Here is a 20,427-nt window from a genome sequence, read left to right as displayed (position 1 = left end):
GAGGTGGAGGCTAAAGATGTCCCAAATGTCCAACTTTTCCAAACTGCTGTACCACTCCATCATCTCCAACAACAATTACTCCCTCTCCCCTCAGCACTCTCCCTCCCATCTTTGGGTTTCATAATTCGCTGCAACGTCTCACAGAACTCCTGCACCATATAAAGGAAACGGCTCATGTGGTTGTGAAGGCTGGCAAGTCCCAAATCCTTGGGTCAGGCGTAGGCTTCTCGCAACCTATGTGGCTGCAGGGGCTGACAAACCCAAACTGGCAGTTCAGACCACAGGCTGCTGGCTCACAAGGCTGAGGAAGCTGGCAAATCAGGTCAGATGACAGAGGCTGGTGAATCCCAGAATTGGCAGGTCAGACAGCAGTCCTCTGACTCAAGTCCCAAGAACCAGAGGTCAACTGATCAGGAATCTGACATGGGATCCAGATTTAGAAAGAGAGTCCCACCAGGACACACATACATATCTTAGATGCAGGCCACAACCCAAGGAAGGGTGTAACTTGAGTAAGGGTGGGACTTGAGTCATGCTGTTTAGCAAGGCTTCTACTCAAGACACACCATAATACCATAAAACCAATCTTGCCTTATCAACATGTAGAGGTCAGGATCCACAACACATAAAATGGAAGACAACCACACAATACTGGGAATCATGGCCTAGTCAAGTTGACACATAACCCCAATCATCACAGGTTCCATATACCTTATTTGGATTGTCCCACTCAATCACTGTGTGTGAGTTACAAAGATAATGGCTAGAAGGGCCATATGAAGTATTTCATGACACTACAAGCATATATGAAGAAAAACATAAATATCTACTATAGGCTATAATAATGATTCTCAACCTTCTTAAAATCTATGATAATCTCCTCAGGACATACTGGAGAGGACATTCATGGGGGCTTTTGAAGTCATTGAAAGGGAGGGGTTAAGAGAGGGATCTGAGACCAAAGTGGGAACACTGGAATAATCAGCCTGCTAGAAAAGTATTAAAAGCAAGGAAGTGAGCAGAAGGAAAAGAATAGATCTAGAAAGAAACAAGATTGGAATAAGGGTCATGGATCCAGAAAGATGAGTAAAAGGATGAGAGCACCCTGAATTAAGGCAGGGGGAGAACGGGTTGGAAGAAAAGATAACTGACCTACGGTCAAAATTGAAACAGGCAAAATAGTGGATCTGGGGCTCTGAGAGGCAAGGAACTTGCCCTTCTAAAGACCTAGAGATCAGAGAATCAGCTCACTATGAGCTAGAAGTTAAAGAAGGGGGACTATCAAAACAAGATAGTGACCCAGTGTATCAGGGTATGAGGAGGAACTCATGAATAGTGGAATGATACAAACAAAGAACATATGAGACTTCTAAATGCTTAAACCACATATCAAGGACCAAGAGTAAGGCAAAACTATTTGTAGTTACCTCAACTATGTATTGTTTGTACCCCCAAGATGCCCCTACTTCACACACAGCTGTGCATTTGACCAGAATGAGTGTGTTATAAAGCAGCCGACATAGTGGTGAAGAAAAATTGAGGAAAAAGCTAGAGTTCCATGGTCAGTCTTTAGATGATTAGTCTCCACCATTCTCCATCTCTTTTGTTCCCCTGATGTTGCCAGTAAAAAAACATAATCAAGATATTTTATACTAGTAACATCCCTGGATTGGGAAAACCTTTAAATTTAAATTATATTTAAATTCTTTAGGAGAGGTTATTCTATGTTTATTTCTCTGCCCTGTTTAGTCTTTGTCCATTTTTGAGGCCCCCTCCCCCGCCACCCTCTTCCCTTGCCCGCCCCTAAAACCCAGCATCGCCACCACACGTCAACCTCTGTTCTCTCTATCATGGTAACTACCATTTCCAACCTCTACTTGCTGTCCATCTGGCCAAAGTATGTAGAAAACAGGATGTCATGACACACAAAGGATATTTTAAAAATGTAAAATGTTACCACATACTATTTGGCAAAAAATGAGGCAGAGGATAAGAACTGTGTTACATGAATAATTTGTACTTGCTGTATAATAAAGTATAGGCAGTAAACAAACTAATTATGCTCTCTAAAAACTTTACAGCTCAGTCAGTAGCTAATTTTAAATGTAAATATCTCCTCTATTACAATTTTTCCATTTTCTAAATGGAATATTGCAACTCCTCCTCCTAGCTACCAGCTTCAAGACAAAGTTTTTAAAAAACTACCGCATATGCTACTTGAACAGTCAGTTGCCTATATCACTGATACTGTTTTATTTCTATAATTACATTTGTTAATATAGCCCTTAAACATCTAAACGATGTGTAGCATGGAATTTATTTGTATTATTTATTTTTTTGTATCTTTCTTTAAGCAAAAAAAGTTCCCTTTTTTTTTCAAAAAGATTTTGATGTTGATTAAGAGTCCAGGTGAAAAAGAATGAGGGGGGCTATGGTCTGGTTTAGTCTTTGACATTTAATAAAGAGGTCAAAACAATAACTTTATGGAGACTAAATGTTACAGTAGATAAAAATAAACTTGGAACCTTTCAGAAAAATACCATATAACTACAGTCCATTATATATAATTATTTTCCTTGAAAATTTAAATCATGATTATTATATAATATGAGTGATAACTGCTTAGCTGTATTTCATCAAATCCTTTAATGAAGAATAAAGCTCCCTATGCTTGAAATTTATGCTGTGGGAATTCTTAGTCTTTAAAATAGTAAAGAACTTAAGCATTTCTTCTTTTGATTAAAGTTCAACCTTTCTTATTACAAAATATAGCCAACAGTCACAGTATTACACTGATAATCTAGTACCTAATCAGGTCAATATACCAGGGAAATATGCTGGTTCATAAGCTGATCAACTGAATGTTGACTAACATAAAAAAATCAACTTTGTTCCCGGATAGGCACATGGTAGCTTCTTGCCCCATGGTTCAGGACCCCTCTGAACAAGATATGAGATTTATTAAATCAGAGGCAGCTTTCTACATCAACCCAAACATATAGAAGAAACTGAAATAATTATTCAATCACCTGTGAATTCCCAAATGTTAACTAAGCTTAGAATGGTCAAAACAAAAACTTTTAGTTTTAGCTTAAATACTGAAGTGGGAGAGGGCTAGGAGGTGTGACTATAACATGTTGACTAATTTAGGTATCTATTTAAAAAAGAAGACAAAGAGAAAACTCAAGTAAGAAAAAGTACTAAAGCCAACTCACATGTCTTTGGCTCTTCGAATTTCATCCTGTTCCTTGGGCTGGCGTCGTCGCTGTTTGGTAGATGCTGTGGAAGATGTTGATGATGTTCCAGATTCTGAGTCCTCTGAACTTTGACCTCCTGAGCTATTAACATCAAAAAGATGCTGTTCTACAGCTGACCGGATGGTTCTTTCTAAGAGTCTGGCAAAAACAAACAACAAAAAAAAAACAAAAACAAAAAAACCAGAGTTAATCAAGCAATCAAGTTTATCAATGATTGCCTTTAAAAGTATGTGCTCATAACTTTGAAAATATCTTTACTGGAACCAGTGGAAGATCTACTACATCTTGTTGAGCAAAGACAACATACAAAGCATTAATCTCCAAAATATTTGTATCATGTGCTAAAAACAAAACTAAACTAAACAAATTCCACCAAGTTGATAACTGTGTTTCTCATCTTCCTGAGTCCAGGATTACTGAAATGCTCATGGCAAGTACAGCAACAATTATAGAGGCATTCATGTAATATAAGGCAGAATGAGGAAAGGTTTTTTTTTTCTTCCCCCTCATAGAATAAAGACCTTATTCTTAAAAAAGACAAATTTCCTCCAAATTTCAAACTAGCTCTGCAGAGGAAGACAGTATGATTTACAAAGCAAACTGGCAAAAATAATTTTATGATGTCCATTATCTATTTAGAATCCCTTTAAGATAAAATTATATAGGGAATAATGCTATTATAAAGAAAGAAAAAAACCTCACTGGAACAATTACTACTCATAATAGCCTGGCATAATCTTTCCTAAACTCTGTTCTATTAAGTTGTGACGTATATAATTGAAACTATATTCATACGAACACCCCAAAATAGATTATTGAAGTTGTAAGGACAGATTTACTTTGTTCAACCCGAGGAAAATAGGTAAGCACAAAGGGCTGAAAAGAGTGCGTGATGAGATATAAATGGTATCATTTTTAAAGCTGTATAATCCTTCAGTGTGTCTAAACCTTCTTTTATCACCACACTATTAAATTCTGAATACTCTGACAAGCAAAATTCTAAACTTATGCTCCTCAGAATAGGTTTTTCTTCATTTAAAAAAGATATAAATACATACATACGTACACACACATATATATACTTGTTTAAGATTGAAAAGTAGCATTGACTTAAATGTTTCCAAAAAATCAAAGAACTTTAGATTTTCCAAATGCATTTTTATAATAGACTCATAGTAATTTTATTCAAAATTTATAAAAATATCTAAGACAATGAGCAAGTATAGTCTAATAATTTGACCATTAGAAGTTTTATATTTAGGACTCCATGTCCCATATGATTCAAGATTACATAACAGTGGTATGGAGGAATGTGAGTAAATTAATATATATATATATACAGACCAATTCCATGACTTTTGCAAACTACACAGGACATATAAAAAGGAAAGACTGTCAAGAAACAAAAAAGTAATAACTTTCCATCTGGGCATAGTCTGGGATCTCTTTAAAATTCACAAAGCTAGGTGAGGTCAATCCTGCCCTCTAATTGCTTCCTCAGATGACAGAAAAAGAAAAAAAAAAAGAAGCAAATTCATCTTGTTAGATGCAAATTCATTCCAATTAGTGCTTGTTCTAATTCTTCTCTCTTCCTCCCTATCACATCACATCCTCCCTTCCTTCTACAGTTGATCCCTGCTGATGGAGATGCTCCAGAAAGGCCCACACATGTCCCAGCAAGAAAGGAAGAGAAGTAGGTGTGATGGAAAAGTCTTCGGACAAGGAACTACTCATTAAAGTCATTAAACAAATACGTATTTAAAGCCCAATACAAGCCAGACACTTTATCTAGGTGCTAGGGATACAACAATGACCACGATAGACAAGGTATCTGTTTTTTGGAGCTTATATTCTTGTGGGACAAGATAGACAATAAGCAATGTAATTTCAGATAGTGACATATTCTCTACAAAATAGAATAATGGGATGGATAGTGACTATGGATAGTCAGGGATGGCTTCTCAGATGAGATGACATTTGAACAAAGAGGTGAGTGATAAGAAAGTGCTAGCCATGCTAAGGAACAGCCAGTACAAAGGTTCTGAGGCAGGAATAAACCCATTGCTGTTGAGTCAATTGCGACTTATGGTGACCCCATGTGTTACAGAGTAGAACTGTACTCCACAGAGTTTTCTTGGCTGTAATCTTTACAGAAGCAGATCGCCAGGCCCTTCTCCTGCAGTGCTGCTGGATGGGTTCGGACCTCCAATCTTCAGGTTAGTAGATGAGTGTAAACCATTTGCATCACCTATGGATCTTGAGGCAGAAGTAAAATCTGGCCTATTCCAGGAACAGAAAAGTCATTGACTGAAGTATAATGAGCAAGTGTTCAGAGACGTAGGCAGGTACAGATAACTGGAGTTTAGATTTTACTCCAAGTGCAACTGATAGCCTTTGGAGGAAAAAGACATGTGACTGATATAATTAATAGGGCACTGCCGCTGCCCTGTGGAGAAAGGATTTGCTCCATCACTTATTTTCCTTTTTGGGTCTCTACTAGACTGTAAAGTCCCTGAAGGCAGAGCCCAAGACTTATTTGACATTACACACCTAACACTATGCTTGGTACACTGCAGGCACTCAATAAATGTAGGCTAAACAAAATTAATGACATAGGAAGCAAGGACACAGTTAATGCTTCAGCCTTTAATAGTATCCTCCATTGCAAGATACCTCCCAAAGTACATAGATTGCATGACAAATACTAATTGACCCTGACATTATTTAAAATGAAGCAAACAAAAAGCTCATATTCTCAAATGGCAGAAGTGTCTCTAGTCATATACCCATACAAAAGCTCAAATAGGAGCTTCTTATTTAATCCTCTCCTCTGTGTAGAGTTATTTTAAAAGTGATCACTGATTGCTTCCACTATTCTATGCCATTAGAATTACTTTTCTCTGCGTTAATAAACAGGAAAGGGCAAAAAAGAAGTCCAAATAACTTACTCTCCAGTTGTCGAAACACTGCTGACTTGTGACACATGAGCACTGTGAAAAAGAAGCAAAGAAATGGAAATTCAGATTACACAGGAGGTCAGAGACCATGAACCAAGCATCTAGAAGGAATCACGGGCTGAAGGAATTAGCAAGGCTTCACGTGGCCCTCACTCGATGTTTAATCATCCACTGTTGGATGCTGATTATCACTTATTTCTAGCAATAGAGATGGCCCTGGTTGCTTATTCCTGAACAGTGGTTTTTTCTCATTTTTAAAGGTGCCTGTTGTTGTTAGCTGCCATAGAGTTGGCCCCTGACTTCAGGCAACTCCATGTGTTACAGAGTAGAACTACCCTATAGGATTTTCTTGGCTGTAATCTTTACAGAAGCTGATCATTAGGCCTCTTCTTCCATGGAGCTCCTGGGTGGGTTTGAACTGCCAATCTTTCAGTTAGCAGCTGATTGCAAACTGCTTGTGCCACCAGGCTCCTTTTAAAGATGTCTGTGACAGACAATTCCACAACTGACCTCAGAAAACTGTCTCTTCCTCTCAGTCACTGCCACAGCCCTAGTTCAGGATCTTTTCATTTTCCACAAGGTTAATGCAATGGCTGCTGATTGCCTTCCTGCCACCAACTCTCCCTATCCCCATATCTCCCCCACATGACTCCAACCCCCAGGCCTGCAGATGGAAGCACCTTTCTGAAACTCATCTCTGAGCAGGCAGGGGGCAGGGATCATACAGGAGAGAGAACAAGGAACTAATATTGTTTTCCACATAACTATTTCTAAACCATCATTTCTAAGCCACCCTTTCATCCTAAATTCCTCAAGATGGAAAACATCTTAAGCTCTATGTTTTGTATTAACATCTAATTTGCAGCCCTTTTTGTTGAGCATTTATGAACTTCTGCTAGTTTCCTATTTTCTCTAAAGCCCAAATTATCTACAAATGCATTAAAAAATTTGTCAATATCAATTTGAATGATGAAATTATAAAACATTATCTGATTACACCTTTCAGAAATTCCTCTCTTGCCTGTGCTCTATGTGCATATAACCATGAATGAGGGTTGAGGTTGGTAGCTATTTTAACTGTATTGATAGGGTTACTTTTGCACATTCTGCCCTCTAGTGCTTAGTTGGCTTCTAAATCAAGAGCCAAGACTGCTATACTTACAAAAAAGGTAAAATATTGAGCAGAGTTTTAAAAACCTTTAGCTCAAATCAAACTATAGTTTTGCCCAATAGTTCTAAAGCTTCTCTATTTTTCTGCCTTCTTTGCACAAGACACTTAAAGAAAATAAAATCTGTTAATGACTGATACTGATGGCTACATTCCAATTATTCCAAATATCCTAAGTTATATTATATAATTTTCAGCATATGAATATGTTGATTTGGAATCATCTGCTGTTTTTTTCTTCCAGGTAAGAGTATATCTTATCTCTTTCAATTCAGAAATTAAGTGCCTCAAGGGATTGTATGATATTTCTCACTTTCTGTTACTACACTCCTCACAACTGCCACCATCATACCCAGCATAATACTCAACATCCCAGAGATGATCAACAAACAGTCTTTAGCTTCAGATAAGTACCTTTATTTAAAGTTGCAGCTCTTTGTCACGGCCGTAGATCACAGCTACAGCCCAGGAAAAAACGTAAAATCATGCTATTGTGCACAAGGGAAATTGATGAAAAGAATCATATGAAAATAATTTTTTAAAACCCTAACATTTACTGAATACTTACAGCGTTCCAGACACTATGGAACACGTTGTTATTGTTTATTGTTATTGTTAGTTACCATCAAGTCGGCCTTCAGCTCATGGCAACCCCATTTGTTACAGAGTAGAACTGCTCCACAGAGTTTTTTTTGGCTGTAATCTTTATGGAAAGCAGATTGCCAGGCCTTTTCTTCCACAGAGCTGCTGAGTGGGTTCAAACTGCTAACCTTTTGGTTAGCGACCCACCACAAACTGCCTGCACCACCCATAGATCCTCTCATTTACTATTACAATAACCTATGAGGTAGCTACTATTGTTTTCTGTATTTTCAGATGAAAAGATTAGAGAGGGTGAATAACTTGCCCACAATCATGGAGCCAAAAGTGGTTGAGCTGGGATTTGAACCACGAAAGTTTTAGTCTAGAGTTTAAGCTTTTAATCACTACACTAGACCATCTTACTAGAAGAGAAACTCACTAGAGTCATCTTTGTATATGGAGGCCTAGGTTTAGGTATTTTACTTCGTTTTTAATTACAACCATTTCTCTTCTGCCTCACAATGCTTGTTATTCATAGTGGTTCCCAGGTTACATAACCAACAATAAATCCTTTGCTGCTCTGTTTACCCTTAACTGCAACAGGCAGTCCCTGCTTTTGATGCTTTGTGGCTCACTCTCTGTAAATTCAGCACTGTATAATTAACTCCCGTACCCCACTTCTCAATGCAGTTACACAACTTTGGCTTTGGGAGCAGGGACCACTGTGAACAATGACTCAGGGAAAACCTGGAAGAGTCAAAAGGATGTAGATCTGCCAGATGCTAGAAAACATTCCAAACATAGAAGTATAGTTAGCCAATTAGTCCACCATCTCAAGAATAGATTTGACACATTGAACACTAATGACTGAAGACCAGACGAGTTGTGGGATGACATCAAGAACATCATACATGAAGAAAGAAAAAGGTCATTAAAAAGACAGGAAAGAAAGAAAAGACCAAAATGGATGTCAGAAGAAACTCTAAAACTTGCTCTTGACTGTAGAGTAGCTAAAGCACACAGAAGAAAATGATGAAGTAAAAGAGCTGAACAGAAGATTTCAAAGGGCAGTTCGAGAAGACAAAGTATTATAATGAAATGTGCAAAGACCTGAACTTAGAAAACCAAAAGGGAAGAACACACTCAGCATTTCTCAAGCTGAAAGAACTGAAGAAAAAATTCAAGCCTCAAGTTGTTATACTGAAGGATTCTATGGGCAAAATATTGAACAACGCAGGAAGTATTCAAAGAAGATGGAAGGAATACAGAGTTACTGTACCAAAAAGAATTGGCCAACATTCAACCATTTCAGGAGGTAGCATATGATCATGAACCGATGGTACTGAAGGAAGAAGTTCAAGCTGCACTGAAGGAGTTAGTGAAAAACCAGTCTGCAGGAATTGATGAGGTTTCAACAAATGGATGCAATGCTGGAAGCACTCAGTCGTCTACGCCAAGAAATCTGGAAGACAGCTACCTCGCCACCTGACTTGAAGAGATCCATATTTGTGCCAAAGAAAGGTGATCCAACAGAATGTGGAAATTATTGAACGATATCATTAATATCACATACAAGAAAATTTTGCTGAAGATAATGCAAAAGCAGTTGTAGCAGTACATTGACAGGGAACTGCCAGAAATTCAAGCCAGATTCAGAAGAGGACCAAGGTCTTTATTAAGCAGAATTATGAAATAAAGATAGTTCACGGTACAAACTGTACCATTTTACAGATGAAGAAATCGAGACTCAGAGAAGTTTCAGATCTCACCCAAGTTTACAGTGCTCTGATTCCATGTCATGTAGTCTAGCTTCAGAGTGTATTCTTGATAAGAACACAATTCTTATTCTCAAATAATGTTATTTATATAAATCTGTGACTATACTACTAGTTATTTCATTAGAATTAGAATATATTACTAAGAGTGATATTACAGATTCAAGTGGAATTTTCAGCTCATAATTTATATATTCCAGAAAATTATTTCATCTAGATTTTTATGTTAGTATAAAATTGCATAGAGTGGTCTCTAATAGTTTTACACTTTTAGAGATAGCTGAATAATTTTTATAAAGTGGCATGAGTGCTTGAGCCCTATTTGTAGGGTGCAAAGTTCAATATGTGTATAAATATATGCTCATTTATTTAAATCTTACTAATGATATCAAATTCTCAATGTTATTTTGTAAATTTTGTTTGTTACAGATGTAAAGTTTTATGTATAAGTCCTATACTTCAAATGTGCTTGTCTATGTATCCTTGCTAATTTAAGAGTTTAAATTTATATAATTTGATGCTATGTTATTTGACATATATTTATTTGTAGTTTTTATATGTTCAATATACATTATATTTGGTAAAATAAATCTAGGTTTGTATCGCCTAATAAATTTGGCCTTGATTTTAGTTGTTCTGGTATTGATGTTGTCATCTCTGCTTTCTTTTTGCTCACATTTATCAGATATACATATGTCTATCTTTTTATTATTAACCTTTCTGTGCCATTTTGTTTTAGGTACGTCCCTTTTGAGCACAATTTAGTTCAAAAGACAATTTTTGAGTATCCTTAGCTTTTATTAGGTAATTTAATCCATTTACATTTACTGTCATGCTGATGTTGTTGTCAGGTGCCGTCAAGTCAGTTCGGACTCATACAGACCCTATATACAATCAAATGAAACACTGCCTCGTCCTGCATCATCCTCACAATAATTGCTGTGTTTGAGCCCATTGTTGTAGCCACTGGGTCAATCCATCTTATTGAGGCTCTTCCTCTTTTCTGCTGTCCCTCTACCAGGCTGACATATTTGTTCTAATTTTGTGTTGTTGCATTATAATTTCTTTAGAGCTTCCTTTTCCTCTGATTTCTGTCTTTGCTCTTATCTTCGTAGAGGATTTAGAATATAGGGATCCTATGTACAATTCTACTAGCAATTGCCTCTTATACCCATTCCTCCCAAATTATTAAAAAAAATTTTTTTAAGTAATTTTTTACTCCTGCTCCTTCTCCCCTACCTTCCATGTAAGACAAGAAATTCACTTTCTTTGTTCGTCCAAAAATGCTTATAAACAAGTCTCTACTTTTTGATTAAAAAATATTTTTATTCATCCTCAATTAGCTTGGCATACATTCATCTCTCAATTAGCTTTGATTTCTACTTCTATTAGTATGGTTTCTTCCTTAGAATCAATTATAATTTTTACGTTGGGAATCCAATCTCTGACCTTCGTGTCTAACATTCTCTCTCTCATAGTTTTTATCTTTATCCTTTTCCTCTTGACTCTGAGAGGGCTTCTTAAGTTTCTCTCTCATCATGTAATTCATTTATTTTTAATGATTTCTGCTCTATACTGCTTCCCACACAGTTTGTTTCATTTCTGTTAATACATTTCTATGTTCCTATTTCCCTCCTTTGTCTCTAGTCTTTTAATTCTAAATTTAATCTACCCTTACAGCTTCCTACTAATGTTTCAAAGAGGTCAGTCATGTCCTTTAGCATCTTTGGAGAAGACCAACAATATTACTTCCAAGTTTTCCTTTGAATCATATAAAAAATAATCTCTGAAAACTCTTTTTATTCTGAGTTCTCAGGGCAAATCATTTTTCTCTTAGGTTGTAATTTCTCCTAATAAGTCCCAAATAGTTTATTTCTGTTTAGTGGTTCTTGTTGTCAGTTGCTGTTGAGTCAATTCTGACTCATGGCGACCCCATGTGTGCAGAGTAGAACTGCTCCATGATGATTCATAAGGGCGAACAATTAATCTAGACAGACTCATTACCAACAACCTGGGTGAGGAGACTGACCTTAGTAGATGATCCCCCCACCCTCCACTGAACACTCTATAATGCCTACTTAGGTGGTTTGGTCCAATTTTATGACTAAGTTGTAGAATCAGAAAAAAAAAAATTGCAGTTTGTCTTTGTGCAATGTACACTTGAGAGCATTAAATCCAATAATCTTACTGCCTTTATCCCTTTCTCAAATGCTTTGTGTTAGGTGACTGAGCATCCCAGGGGGATCCTCTCTCCTCTCCATTGTTTTGTATACTGAACATTCTAGTTGTTGAATGGATACAGAAAAAAAGCTTACAGGAGAAGAGAGGTGGAAAAAACAAAACTCAGCTCTGGATGTCTCAGATAATAAGTTTCTGCTCATCTGGGGGAACGCTACTTGCTTTTCTGGTCGGTGCAGTGCGGAAGGAATCCAAGCCAGTTCCCCCACCCCCACCTTCTCTCTCTGTGGCCATCTGTATCATTTTAGATGGTAGAACACGAAGTCTGCAAGGCAAAAATATGTTTCTCAGTCCATTCCCATTGGTGATGTGCCCTTTGACATATCTGGCTACCTTTATCACTGTTATTGTGCTGTCTTTAGTGTTTATCTTTTATATAATCATTGGAGTCCTGGTGGCACAGTGGATGAGAGGTCAGCTGCTAACCAAAAAAGTCAGCAGTTTGAATCCATCAGCTGCTCCTTGGAAACCCTATGGGGTAGTTCTACTCTGTCCCATACGGTTGCTATGAGTCAATTGACTCAACAGCAACAGGTTCGTTTATTTGGTTTTTTAGTATCATCATTGGAATTTAAATGGTTAAAGCTGTCAGGAGTGATATCAAGCAAATCTATCTGCTACCAATTTAAACTAGGAGTTAACATCTTCTTAGAATCTGAATTTTCCTCAAAGGTATGTCCACAGGAAGGCAGGTAAACTAAGAAATGAACTAGCAAGACATCTAGGCAGAATGGATATAAAGGTGTCATTTTCTATAAATAATTTTTTTTTTCTCTTGTTTTATTGTACTGAGAAGACATATAAACAGAAGAGGCATTAAAAGTATAAAAATTTAAATAATTTACCTTTGTTTCTCAATATACCCTAAAATATATATTCAATATTTCCCATTAATGGGCTAGAATTAAACCTAGAATTTGTACTTATCTCTCACTATACAAAAATATGACTAGTAATTCCCAAGAGTCAAGAATTCAATATTGAGTCCCTAAAGGATTGTATGATAAAGAGTAGTAAAGACTATAAATGTTCTTTAGTATAAAATAAAGGAGTCCTGATAGGGTAAACGGTTAAGCGCTCAGCTGCTAATCAAAAGTTTGGCAGTTTGAACCCACCCTGCAGCTCTTCGGGAGAAAGATCTGGCAATCTACTTCCATAAAAATTATAGTCAAGAAAACCCAATGGGACAGTTCTACTCTGTCATATGGGGTTGCTATGAGTCGGAATCAACCTGACAGCACCTAACAGTGGTTTTCAACTGGGGTGCGCATCAAAATCTCTATAAGACTTTTGAAAACATAGATGTTCAGGCTCTCCCTGAGACTCAGAATCTGGCCAGTAAGATCCAGGCAGTTTTAAAGAGCTCCACAGTCAGAGGCGATATGCCTTCTTGCTTGAGAGCCACTATTCTAGTTTAAAATGACAAAGAAAAAAATATTTTAGTGTATGTTGTTTCTGAAAGACATTCTATTCTAATATCTAGCTGACTTTGCCAACTTGGTAAAAAAAAAAAAAAAAAATCAAGCAGATTAATTAAACAGACAGCCTGCTTGTTTATTCCACTTCTTAGTCAGTAGCCTGAAACACACCTATAAACGAATAAATGTCTGGTATGCTACACCTCTCCAACTTATCCCATCTGATAATGAGGAATTTTTGCTCACAAATGATAATTTAGCAAATATACATTATACTTCTTAAGGAGAAAAATAAGCTATTAAAAATAAAAATAAGAAAGCATAACAAAAAAAATGACAAACTTACAAATTCTAGCACAAGTTGTTTGGGCAGATATTCTCCCCCAAAAGCTATCTAAAAATGCTTTAGAATGAAATTTTCTATCTATCAGGATAGGAGTGGTATGATGTAATTTCAGATACTGTTTTAATTTGAATTTATCCAAAGTTAAGTTTTTTCTTCAATATAAATTCTACAGCTAAAGAACTTTTACAAAATTGATGGTTCCTAAGTTCTAGCTATCAAAAATTAAAATAAAATGCTATACAATGAGTTTGTATGCCAACAGCTAACTTAAGATGTAAATTTGTTGATGTTCCTTTCAGGAAAATTAAAAAATGAATAAAATACTTAATGTGATCGTACGCAATTCCCAATCTGCTAAATAGTAATTCAGCTTCAATTCGCACTGTATCAAAACTAGGGCTGACATTGATAAAAACTGACAATTCTTGAGTTTAGATGGTGCAAAAAATAAGAGAAAGGAGAAAAGATCAGTGTAGCTGCTAGAAGACAGGTGTTAGATAAGCAAGGAAAAAGACTAGGTGAGTTGTTTAGAGCCTGATGAATAAGACTGGCTCTAAATACACGTACGTAGCCCCTGAGGCACATATTTAGGATTTTCATAAAAACCAGGCAAAGGCAGTATCTTAGTTTTTAGTGCTGCTATAAGAGAAATATCACAAGTTGGTGGCTTTAGCAAACAGAAACTTATTTTCTCACAGTTTAAGAGGCTAGAAATTTGAATTCAGGGCACCAGCTCTGGGGGAAAGCTCTGTCTTTCTGTCGGCTTGGGAGGAAGGTCCTTTTCTCTTTTCAGCTTCTGTTCCTGGGTTCCTTGGTGATCTTCGTGTGGCCTGGCATCTGTCTTCCCCCATCTGCTTCCTTGCTTCTATGCTAATCTGCTCATTTTATATCTCAAAAGTGATTGGCTTAAAACACACCCTACAATGCTATGTCCTCATTAACATAACAGAGAAAACGCTATACCCAAATGGAATTACATCCACAGGTATAAAGCCAAAGACCAAACCCATTGCCTTCAAACTGATTCTGACTCATAGCAACCCTATGGTACAGAGTAGAACTGCCCTCACAGGGTATCTAACGGGCAGCTGGTGGATTTGAACTGCCAACCTTTTGGTTAGTGGCCAAGTTCTTAACCACTGTGCCACCAGGGCCCCCATAGGTATAGGGGTTAGAATTTACAACATATACTTTTGGGGACACAATTCAATCCATAACAGACAGACAGGTTGTGGATAACAGGCTATATGCATAATCTGGGAATTTGTAAAGAAAGAATTCAAGGGTAGAATTGAGCCAAATTCAGATTTAGAGGCTGGTATCTGACCCTGGCCAAACAGAGTGTGAAGGAGGCTGTATAGGTGAGGTTGGGGCAGGTAGGGATTGAAAGGAGAAAAAGTGGAGATTAAGAACCCTAGTATTAGGGGAAGCAAACCACAGAAATCAGAACCCGGGTTTGCAGACACTGAAGACTTAGACAAGTGGTAGTAGAACCAGCAACAGATCCTAGCATATCTGACTGGAAGCCAGGCAAAAGAATTCGGACAGCAGGGGGCTGAACGTGGCACAGAACACCAACAGCAAGTTGCTTTGATGCTAAACTGAGCAACTGAGGCAGGGGCTCCTTTTCTTTGGACTCTAGCCTAGAACATGAAAGAGACCAGTGTACAAGTTCCTTGCCAAGATTTTTTTTTCACCTCATGTTTGCAAAGTTCATGTTTATTTGCGACAATCTCACTAGGGTTTGGCATAACTTGACCTTCCCTTCTACTTCCTTAATCATTTCAACAGGGCAGGTAATCCCTAATGGGCAACTGGGGAACAATGGCACCTACTGTTTGAGCTACTGTAGCTGCAATAAACTTGCCACAAGGGATGGCACAGGTGTAGATTTGTAGCTACTGTTTCTTTCCTTTGCAAAAAGGGACAAAGGGCTCTGTGGTGAATTAGCTTAGGATGGACAACTACTAAAATTAGAGAACACAGAGTTCTTACCACAGAAGATATTGAATGTAGAATGAGAATATATGAGTTTGTGTCTATTTATAACAATCCTACTTAATTACAAAAAGGACTGAAGGCAAATGAAATGTACAGTAGACCGACATGTGGTTCAGCCAAGACAGTTAAAAGAGAATCTCAAGTTACAGAAACACATTCTACAAGGTGAAAAGTAGAGTAAGATGATGATTGAAATGACCTATCTGGTTCCCTATTCCTGCATCCCACCCTCTTTCTCTGGCAACAGGTAGGTCCTGGGACCTCCGCTAGTGCAATTCGGCCTCTCTGAATGCTCTTCTTCTCTTTCCACTACCCCACATGCAGGCTCTACCTTGTTATAAACAATCCACCTTGTTACATGCCTACATTCCAATACTGGGTCCCTGTCTGATCTCCCTATGCTTGAGTTCTTCTATGGAACAACTACTCTTCTTCCTCTGACAAAGGAGCCCCCCTGCTTTGCTCTTAACCTCTCTTGGCTCTGATCTGTTCTCTCATTGAAGATTGCCCACTCCCAGACTTGCAGCTACTATGTTTTGACATTCCACCTCATGCTGGACCTGGCAGAATTGGCCACCAGACTGACCAGCTATTCCATCCTCATTCGCTCGGGACTCCATTGCTACCTGCCTGGCTGCTTGTGTCTGCGTCTACCTCTGGATCATCTCATCTTTCCACTGGGCCTTTCCTCCCCTGGAGAGAAACCTGACCAGTCTCCACTGTCATAAACACAATATACAGCATTCAGTACTCAATATTCCTGGTCAGGAAAGATTTGGCAACTACCAATCTTTTCTTTCTTTCTTTTTTTTTTTTTTACTTTTTACAGACAGATTTAATATTACTTTGAGTTTTAAAAAGCCAACTTAAGTTTTTCTCATGTTAACAAATCATCATGAAATTCGTTAAGTCTTGCAGTAGCTTCCTTTTATAAGCATTGCAGCAAAGAAGTTCCTAAGTAATAAAGTGGGAGGGAAAGGGATGAAAGACAAAAAGTTAAACATTTTTATTTAAATATATTTAAAACATTTAAGCGTTTATTTGCTCTTACTGGAGGCTGTGAAAAAAAAAGTGCACTAATTTATAAATTTATGAGTGGACCGGTCATGTTTCTAGTCCAGAAATCTAGAAGAATTTCATCATAATTAACCATGTTTTCTTCCTTCTACTTAACTACTATATGGTAAAGTAAGACACAACAAGGTCTATATCAAACCAGCCATGCAAATAATTGAAAAAAAAAAAAGTTCATGTTTTACCAATCAGTTCTCCCTGCTTCAAGTAAAAAAACCAGTTGCCATTGATTGACTCTGACATCATGATGGCCCCATGTGTGTCAGGGTAGAACTGTGCTCCATAGGGTTTTTCATGGTTGATTTTTTTTTTTTTCAGAAGTAGATCACCAGGCCCTTCTGAGGTGTCTCTGTGTGGACTTGAACCTCCAATCTTTTGGTCAGCAGCCAAGCGCATTGTATCACCCAGGGACAAAAATTAAATTACCTTGTATCAGCCAAATTCTTACATAATTTTTTAAGACTATCATATAATGTTATTCAAAAAACAAACTACTTTTAAAAATATTTTCACCTCAGGCTAATTATTATTTTTACATTTATGAAATAGCTCTGCTTAATTTAAATTTCCATTATATGAAAAGAATGCCTGCTTGGCAACTGTTTTCTGCAACGTTAAACTCTCCTATAAATGTTGGCTAGTGTGTACATTCATTCTTTTTTCCCACTTTTATCGTATTTTAGTTTTCATGATCTTTGACATTGAAAAGGTTGAATAGATTCTATTAAGAGTTCAGTAAATACATGATCAATTTTCTTTTATTTTACTTTCATTCTGTAAGCACAGAATTTATTTTTAAAGACTACATTAATGAGTCAAGTATTATAGTCTAGGTAATTACAAAAATTACCACACTATAAAACACAATTATGTGTCTTCGAGAGCTCAAGACCTATAAATCCATTTTTCCCACATGCTTTTTCAAATAGTTGTCAAAATAAAATTTAATGTGACCTAAATAATAGATTGATGTGACACAGAGCAATAAAAATATGACAGTTAGAGGAATGGTTTTTTTCATTAGTTGGTATGATTCAGTGCTATAATCTCCAGTACTGTGTAAAATTTAATTCTCACTAGAATATAATAATCATTTGTCCGATATTACTGTATTTACAAAATGGATACCAGAGTCACTATGTACTCAGCAACATCCTCTTGTGTTTACTGTAATTGCATAGTTGAGATAGCCTATGAACCAGAATATGCTGATTTAGTTGGCAGAAAACCAGGGTGAATAAAATAAACCACCATGTTGTCTCAGACTAAAACCTCAAATGTTCCCTCTTTTGCCACAAAGTCATTATGCAATATGCTTCAAGTTGCTAACAGGCAGAACAAGTACTGAAAAACTGTTACTTGTTTAAGACTGAAGTCCTAGGATACATTTCTGAACTACTAGTAGTTGAAATAAAGTCTAAATCTAACCCTAGGACCATAGCAACAAATCAGATTCAAAAATAATTAAATAAATTATGTATTACATATTCTGACATTTTATACATTCTGACATTTCTTTTAAAAAGCAGTAGACTTCAAAGTGGGAGAATGATAAAACAAAAAACTGCAGCATTATTTACTTTAATTTACATGGTTATATCATTTTGAAATATATTTTCTAAACTTTCAAAGTGGGTAGGTAGTGAGGAAACAAGTAATAAGAAAACCATGGTTCTAAATTATACCTAAATCAGATTGTTCATTGAAAAATCACACCAATACGGTAATTTTTTAGTCACTAAAGAGACAAGGTATTGAGAGAAGTGATCTCAACTAATGTCTACTTTGAATTTTAAATTCTATAAACATACCTGTTTTTATATGTGCTATTCTGGCTCAAGAGGCTTTATGGAGCCCTGGTGGCAAAGTGGTTAAGAGCTCAGGCTGCTAACTAAAAGGTCGGCAGTTTGAATCCACCTGTAGCTCCTTGGAAACCCTATGGGGCAGTTCTACTCTGTCCTATAGGCTCGTTAGGAGTCAGAACCGACTCTACAGCACACAACAGCAACATTCTGGCTCCAGAGGCTTTAGATAGAAAATAATACTCAGCTCTATGAACTCATGAATATTTAGTTTCATACACTATTACTGTATAAAAATAACCTAACATAATCCGAGCTTTCTTTCGTGAGTGAGTGCCCTTCCTTTTCCCTCCATATGTATAACATAGAAATTTTATTTTAGGTTACAGCCTGATCATTGGGCAGTTTTTTGTTTTTGGTTTGTTTTAAATTGTGCATCAGGTGAAAAGTTAACAGAGCAAATTACATTCCCATTCGATAGTTTGTACATAAAATGTTTCATGGTCTTGGTTTCATTCCCCACAATGTGTCAGCACTCTCCCTATTTCCACCTTGGGTTCCCCATTTCCTTTTGTTCTGATTTTATACCTTCTTGCCTTCTCATCTTTGCTTTTGGGCAAATACTGCCCTTTTGATCTCATATAATTGATTGTTCTAAGGAGCACGTTCCTCCCGGATGTTATTGTTTATTTTATGGGCTTGTCTATTGTTTGGCTGGAAGGTGGTCTCCGGGAATGGCTTCAGTTCCAGGTTAGAAGGGTTCCTCCAGTCTGTTAGACCAGTAAGTCTGGTCTTTTTTTGTGAATTTGATTTTTTATTCTACATTTTTCTCCCACTCTGTCCAGGACCCTCTGTTGTGATCTTAGTCAAAATGGTCAGTAGCGGTAGCCAGGCACAATCTAGTTCTTCTGGTAAACCAGCCTATTGCCATAGAGTCAATTCTGATTCAAAGTGACCCTATGGGCAGTTTTTGAAACTAAAATGGCTACTCTGACATTAGAGTCCTGGGGCGCAGTGGTTGAGAGCTTGGCTGATAACCAAAAGTTGGCAGTTCGAATCTACTAGCCGCTCCTTAGAAACCCTATGAGGCAGTTCTAGTCTGTCCTATAGGGTCACTATGAGTCAGAATCAACTCGATGACAATGGATTTGGTTTTTGGTTTTACCCTGACATTTGTGAGTAAAAAAAAAACAAAACCACTATAAACCAAAACAAATACCTTTTAGTCTTTTCAATGAGGTTAACTTCTTTTTTAAAAGCTTTTTAAACAGGAGGGGAAAATACAACATGAACAAAATGTTAAGAAACTCCAGTAAGTTTAGTCTGGCCTTAGTGTATAATATTCTGTTGAAAAGGATTCAAACAAACAACTAAACTCAAAGAAGATTTAACCCACCTCCACTGCCGCCTAATGGACTAACAAAACAAAATAAATACCTCAAATAGATTGGTGACCTAGGTCTTTCATTGTCCTCTGAACTAAAAGGAAAATATATTTTGAATTAATGTACATTTATGTTATTGATATGTTAATTTTACTAAAACCCTGTTCTACCTGTCACAAATTTTGTTTTGACACATTAAAGCTAATATCACCATGGAGTAAGATGAATAAAACACACCCTACCTTGGAAGTCCTCACCTAGCCAAGGCCAATTACTCAAGAGAGGTTTCTTCAGGATTAGGCCTAAGGCAAAAGTCACTCACATCACACTTTCAGGAGGAAACCTTTGACTACCTTATTCTACAGAAAACCCAATCCAGGTAGTCATACATTTACCCTTGAAATGATTACATACTCAATTATCT

General features: G+C 37.0%; 1 protein-coding gene across 1 annotated transcript in view; it reads right to left on the bottom strand.

Moving 5' to 3' along the window:
- FAM13A (family with sequence similarity 13 member A) overlaps positions 1-20,427 on the bottom strand; it is a 109,734-nt gene that overhangs the window by 67,518 nt on the left and 21,789 nt on the right. Inside the window, exons 2-3 of the mRNA XM_023725108.1 lie at positions 6,206-6,247; positions 3,216-3,395 (exon numbers count right to left, since the gene is read on the bottom strand). Of these exons, the coding sequence (XP_023580876.1) occupies positions 3,216-3,395; positions 6,206-6,247 (222 nt within the window). The remainder of the gene's footprint in view (positions 1-3,215; positions 3,396-6,205; positions 6,248-20,427) is intronic.

Source organism: Trichechus manatus, unplaced genomic scaffold (assembly GCF_000243295.1).
Source record: "Trichechus manatus latirostris isolate Lorelei unplaced genomic scaffold, TriManLat1.0 scaffold00286, whole genome shotgun sequence".
Classification (NCBI taxonomy): Eukaryota; Metazoa; Chordata; class Mammalia; order Sirenia; family Trichechidae; genus Trichechus; species Trichechus manatus.
This window is presented reverse-complemented; position numbering and strand designations above follow the sequence as displayed.